At 54.5% G+C, this 6,303-nt stretch overlaps 1 protein-coding gene across 5 annotated transcripts in view; it reads left to right on the forward strand.

Moving 5' to 3' along the window:
• The window catches only part of Arhgap23 (Rho GTPase activating protein 23), a 104,050-nt gene that overhangs the window by 35,778 nt on the left and 61,969 nt on the right, over positions 1-6,303 (forward strand). For 3 of the 5 annotated variants that reach the window (XM_029569441.1, XM_029569439.1, XM_029569444.1), the window contains exons 2-3: positions 3,711-3,872; positions 6,251-6,303. In XM_029569441.1, coding sequence (XP_029425301.1) covers positions 3,711-3,872; positions 6,251-6,303 — 215 coding nt within the window. Of the gene's footprint in view, positions 1-39; positions 213-3,710; positions 3,873-6,250 lie in introns of those variants that run through there. The other 2 variants (XM_029569442.1, XM_029569440.1) reach the window with 2 other exon arrangements.

Genomic DNA, 6,303 nt, shown 5'->3' on the forward strand with positions numbered 1-6,303 from the left:
CGCTTGGGGGCCGCGCTGCTGGCCGTGCCCGGGGGTCCCTGCAGGCCGCGCTCGTGGGCTGCGCCGTCTGGCGCGAGGAGCGTGCGGGCGCCGGGGCCTGGCGCTGGGAACGCGCCGTCGGTGTGGACTGTAGCGTCCCGGAGCCGCGCTGCCTGTGGCTGCCGTACCTCGGCCACAGTGATCGACGTGCGCCCGCGCTGTGCCGGGCCGGGGTGAGCGCCTCGGGGCCGGGGGGTGGGCTGCCGGGCTGTAGGAGATCTGCGGGACTGTGCGCGATCCGGTCGCCACTCTCTAGCTGAGAGGGCTCTACATTCCCGGGCGGATGCCCTTGGAGTGGGGAGCGGAGTGTGTGAGGAGGTGGAGGGAGGGGTCAGGTGGCTGCGTTTGTGTGGCAGGGCTCCCAGGGGTGCTGGATGGAACCCCAAGTCTGGGTGATGGCTCCCACGGGTCCCAGCCCTCCTGCCTTACGGGCAGTGGGAGGATGGAAGGGAGCTAATTACTGGAGGAGTCGCTGCATATGTAAGAATCCTGGAGTGAGTGGGCGGGCAGGGACCCAGTGAGAGTTGGTGTGGGATCAGCAGCCCTAACCGTGCGTGCCACTCCACTCTCCCAGTACAGGGAAGTGGATACAGGCACATAAGGGTTTTCTAGTGGGCAGAAGAAGCTGAGGTGACAGAATGACCCCAGTAAGCAGAGTGATCCCAGGGCGAGCAATGTTTCTGGTACTAGTAGGTGCCCTGCTGTGCTCTTGGCAATGATCTCTTTAGCTGGGGTGAAGAGGAGTGGAGGAGCAGTGTTCCTGTGTTATGTGTTGCCAACACACAGCATGTCCACTTCTGCCTGATGTGTGGTATGGGGTGGTCTGCCTGCTTCCATCAGCAGTTGTTTTTTTCTGGATGTCTTTGTTTTCTGAAATGAAGGTGAGAGTGTTTGCAAGTGGTTCTCAGCCAGGAGATTCAGCAAGGTCTCTGGGTCCCTCTCTGTCCCTACTTCTGTGCCTGTGTCAGAGAGTCAGAGCTGGGGGAGCTGACCTAGACTTCTCCCCAGTCTTCCTGGTTCTCACTGCTGGACCTTCCTGGTTCTGTACCTTGCACCTCCTTCCCCCTCAAGATGACAGCAAGACCCAGTGCTGACCCAGGTCAGAGGGGAGGAGAAGAGACCCACATATAAGGTAGCATGACGGATTGAGGCTGTCTGAGAAAGAACTTCCCACAGGGGAGCAGCCAGCCTCCACTGGGTCTGTGGAATCTCCTCTTCTGACAGGAGTGTGGTGGCTGTGGCAGGGGGACTACTGACATTCTCAGGAGACTAATTGGAAAGAGTGGGAGACTGGACCTGAGAGGAAAGAACAGAGGAAATGGAGAGGCAGAGATAAGAGAGGGGGTGCCTGTAGTGCTTGGGTAAGGAGGGACCATGGGAGGAAAGCGTGCCCACTGCCCTGGATAGCAAGCAGGTCCCCTCAGGGAGTGGCATCCCCAGGCAGCTGGCAGCTCTAGGCAGGATGTATGTGCAGGGGGAGGGGTGGGGAGCATGTGGGGACCTGTCCCAGCCACTTCTCATCACTAGGGCAGCTGGTGGCTTAAACCTTAATCCAGGACACCAGCAAAACAATGGGCCCTGCAAACAGCCTCAGTTCTGAGCCCCTGTGGGAGCAGGGAGGGGAGCAGCCCCTACTAGTGGGGAGCAGAGGTTTCTGTCAGAGGGGCACTGGGGCCCCCCCACGTCCTTTTTTTCCTAACAGCAGAAATAGGAAATCACGGGGTTTTCAGAACTCAAGAAATTTCCAGTGACTGTTCTTGGGGCTCCCTAGACCCCATTGATGTGGGACTCATGGAAGAAGCCAGGGTGTAGCCACAAGTGGGAGGAATTAAGAGAGGCCATCACTGGATCTCTGCTAAGGCCTGGAGCTAGGAGTGATCCAGGTCTTACTTGGACCCTTCTGGGGATGGAGAGTTCGCAGTCTTACCACCTGTGTTTTTTTAGACAATATATGACTGGAATGTCTCCTTTGCTGCTGCCTCATTCAGCCTCTCTGTGTCCTCCACCTGGCTGTGTCCTCTGGGATGATTTGTAGCAAGTCTATTGTAGGTCTCATTTTCCGTTTATCTATTTAAAGATTTTATTTTATGTGTATGAGTGTTTTGCCTGCATATAGGTATGTGCACCACATACATGTAGTGCCCATGGAAGCCAGAAGAGGGCATTGGATCCCCTGGAACTAGAGTTATGGAAAGTTGTAAGCCACCATGTGCTGGGAATTGAAGCTAGGTCCTCCGCAAGAGTAGCCAGTGCTCTTAACTGCTGAGCCATCTCTCTGGCCTTCTTTTATCTATTGAGATTCAAAGATCTTCCCCTAAGCTTGCTGGATGGTAGCCTGGCCTCCCTGTTGGGTACCCTTGTGGGCTCTCCCTCCATTGACTGGGCGAGCAGGGGTGGATAGCTGTTTAGATGCTCCTCTTAGCATCCCTGCCTAATCTGGTATTTCTGAGCTTTCTCCACTGGGCAAAAGGGGAGCTTTTCCACGCAGTGGGAGCTCCTTACCTCAGATCTCATGAGCTTCCACTTTCTATACCAGCCCTGGGCCTCTCAACCTTTCTCAGGTTCCTTCCATAGCCAAGGAAGAGCCAGAGGTGGATGCCTGTTGAATGAGCTAGTAGGAAGCTTTTGGCTTTCTAAGGGTTTGGGGTTAGAGGCAAGTGCTAGCTCAGCTGCCCAATGGGTGTGGGGCTTTGAGGCCCTGTGGGAGGTCTTGTGCTTTTCCCACGGCCTGTCTCCTTGGCTCTCATCTTGTCTGTCAGCTTTGCATACAGTCTGTCTCATGCCTTTTACTGTCTGTTTTTTCCTCCGTGACCAAGGAGGAGACTCACGGCAGTCTTCTGTCTTCCCTTTCTTGCCTCCTGCCCTAGAAATGACTCCATGTGACCACCTCAGTCCTTGTCTTCATACACCCTGCTATGTTATCTAGGGGAATCCCAAGCATTCTGGCAGGTTGGAGAGGGCAGTATCCCCCACCTGCCTTTCTGGTGAACTGGCCAGAGCTCTGGGCTGGACTCTGCAACCTCAGCAAGTCCCTTTGGTGGCCTGATGTTCTGTCTGTTCACTCATAGCTCTTGGTTCCATGCTCCTGGAGGATGCCTCTGTGTGTCAATCTATGCAGAGATGTGACTCTGTTGTGTGCATGTGTGTGTTACAGACTGGTTATGTGCACCTGTGCCCATGCCAGTATGTCTGCATAGTATGTGCGTGTGGATCTATGGGTCTGCCTGTGTGCACATTTGTATGTGTGCTTGTGTTTATGGTGTGTTCTGTTTGTGTGCATGTGTGTGTATGTACATGTATGTTGATGTGCGTGTGCAAGAGTTCCACATACAACTTCCCAGACAGGAAGGCTGTGTGTGCAGTGTCTGGTGCATACTAGGTGTTCAGCAAGTGTTTGCTGACTGAATGGATGCCTGGCTCGAAGCAAGTAATTTCCAGGGAGGCAAAGGTGCCATGAGGGGAATAAAGGGAAAACCAGGTGGGAAGAAGTTGTTGGGTTGCTGAGGGTGGGAGAAGGAAATGGTTAAGGGGTTGGGGGGGGCGCAACGACTCTCAGGGACATGGATAGTGGCTGTGTCTTTTAGCTCCTAGGCTCCCAGGTGACAGGAGGCAGATGCAAAACCCTAAGCATAGACCACACAATGCTTAACCGTCTCCCTGTGTTCCTACAGCTGCCACTGGGCCCAAGAGATGGGTGTTCTTCTGGGCGCCCCCTCCCCTGGCAGAGCCCAAGGACACTGCTGCTGCACAAAAGTCTCCAGGATGGCTTTGGTTTCACCTTACGTCACTTCATCGTGTACCCACCCGAGTCAGCTGTGCACTGCAGCCTGAAGGTATGCCCAGCTTGCCAGTGCCTGGCCACCCTGTGCAGGAAGCTTGAGAGGAGAAGAAGGGTTCTTGGCCTAATCTAGCCCCCTGTCAGAGAATTTCCTCCTGGGGTCTACTCTGGCTCCCTTCTGCTGTAATCTAGGAGGAGAGCTATGGGGAGGTAGTACCATTTGAGCCTGGGACACTAGCTGTGTGATTGTGGACAAATTCCCTAATTTTTCTGGACTGTGTCCTGTCAGTGGACACAGAGGTGGGAAGTCAGGAAAGTCCCCAGCCCCCCACCATGCATGGTCTCTAGAAAGGGAAGCTGGGGTTCCTGGGACTCGCTTGTCCACTGACTCTTAACCTGGGTCTGTTGTCTCTGTCTCTAGGTTGTGGGATCAGGGAGCTTATCCAACACACCTCTAGGACCCCAGGTAGAATGCCTCAGGCCTGTGTTGGCCACAGTTTGCTTGCTGGAAAGAGCCCCAGGTGGAATCCAGGGACCAATCCTATCTTACTGTGGAGTTAGACCCATATCACCCCTCTCTAACTCAGTTTCCCCTAATGTAACCTGAGGGCTTTCATTGCCTTGGTCCCTAAGAGCCCTTCCAGTAGGAATGTAGATGTCTCAGCCTCTCTGAGTCAGGCCAACTCAAGGCTATGGACTGGGGAGAGGGTTCCTGAAAGTGAAGAGGAGTGTGGGAGACAGGAGGGTGGACAGGCAGCAATCAGGGCTCCCAGTCTTTCTTCCTGAAGAGGAGATAGATTCATGTTGGAGAAGATGAGCCCTGCTGTGTCCTTCCCTGAGGGCTGGAATCAGCCCGCACAGCTGTTGGGGTACTCTTTTGGGGACCTTAGCCTAGCTGCCACACAACTGAAGCATTGAGTTTCTCTGTATCTGTGTGCTTGCATATCTCTGCACGGGTGCATGCCTGTGTGTATCGTGTGTGTGTGTGTGTGTGTGTGAATCCATGTTGTATGTGTATGCTATGTGCTGTGCAGTTTTCACATGTGTCCAGATCTTCGATGCCTGGATCACCACTGTTACCAGCTGTGGTTATACCTGGGAATGGATTTAGGGGCTAACAGTATACGTCATTAGATGCTCAAGGACACAGCCCCTTCACGCTCCAGAGCCCTCAGTCCTTTCTTTCCTCTTTTCTGACCCCTGCCACCTTCTCTTGGGACCCTGAAGAAGGGCAATGATGACAGAAGCCATGCTCTAGGGTGGTGAACTCTCCTTCTAATGGGGTACTGGCCAACTATGGGGTAGGGTAAGCCAGGGGTAGCTCCATCCCTTTCTAGAACCTGCCCAAGACTGAGAGGGACCCTTGGTCTTGAGGCAGGAAGGAGGCGGCCAGAGTTCTCTGCCTGAGACCCTGCAGGGAGCTCAGCCATCCAAATGCATCTGTTTGCCTCTGCCACCTGCTGTCCATGCTGTCAGCTCACATCAGCAGGCACGCACCCCTTACGGGATGCTGGGCAGAGGACGATGCTCCAGCAGCATTCAGTGTCCTTCCTAACCAGCCTGGCTGGGCTACCAGAGAGTCCTGAGTTTGTGCTCTGCTTCTGCTGCTGGGGTTGCTGTATGGCCTTTGACAAGTTGTGCCCAGTTGCCTGTAAAATGGAAATGACCCCAAAGACCCAGTCAGCTCTGAAATGCTACATCCTTTTGGCTTAGCCTGTCACTCCTGGCTTCTCTCCAAAGCCAGTGCCCTCTCCCTTCATCAAAATGGCCCCTCCGATCCCCGCAGTAGGTCTCCCTGATCTCTGAACCTAGCTACTAGAATCCTGTCCTCTGCCTGACCGACATCCACTCCTGCTTATCAACCTTCCTTGGCTCTCTCTTCTTTTATTTTAGACTGAAATGCTTTAGTGTGACTTCTGTCATTTGCTGGTGTTGGCCTGCTTTAGCTCTGCAGATCCAGTCCTACGTGCGTGCGCCTCTCCCTCCTGCTAATCGGGCCTCCCAGTCCATTCCCTGAGAGAGATAGCCCTGTTTACACTTGTCAGGCTGCTTATCTATGTATGCCTGGGTTCTCCCTCTCTCTCTCTCTCTCTCTCTCTCTCTCTCTTTCTCTCCCCCTCCTCCCCACCTCCCCCTCTCCCCCCCTTTGCATGGGGGGCATGGGTCTCTGGTAGATTGGGAGTTCTCAGAAACCTGAGATGTTGGGGTGCTGGGATTGGCAGCCGTGAGAGTGGGGAGCATGTGTTACTGGAGGATCTTACCTGGGACCTGGGACCCCTCTGATGGACCTCTCATGGGTTCGCTGCTGGCTAGTTGGAAAGAAGTGTGAGGGAGCTCAGTGCTCCTCACCTCCTAGGTACAGCTGTGCCTCTGACATACTGCTGATGCTGCTGAGGGCTGGACAGGGACCACACCCATCTCTATTCCCCGTAGGAAGAAGAGAATGGAGGACGACAACGAGGAGGAGGAGGAGGAGGAGGAGGAGG

This window comes from Nannospalax galili, unplaced genomic scaffold, assembly GCF_000622305.1.
Source record: "Nannospalax galili isolate Female #2095 unplaced genomic scaffold, S.galili_v1.0 scaffold1382, whole genome shotgun sequence".
Classification (NCBI taxonomy): Eukaryota; Metazoa; Chordata; class Mammalia; order Rodentia; family Spalacidae; genus Nannospalax; species Nannospalax galili.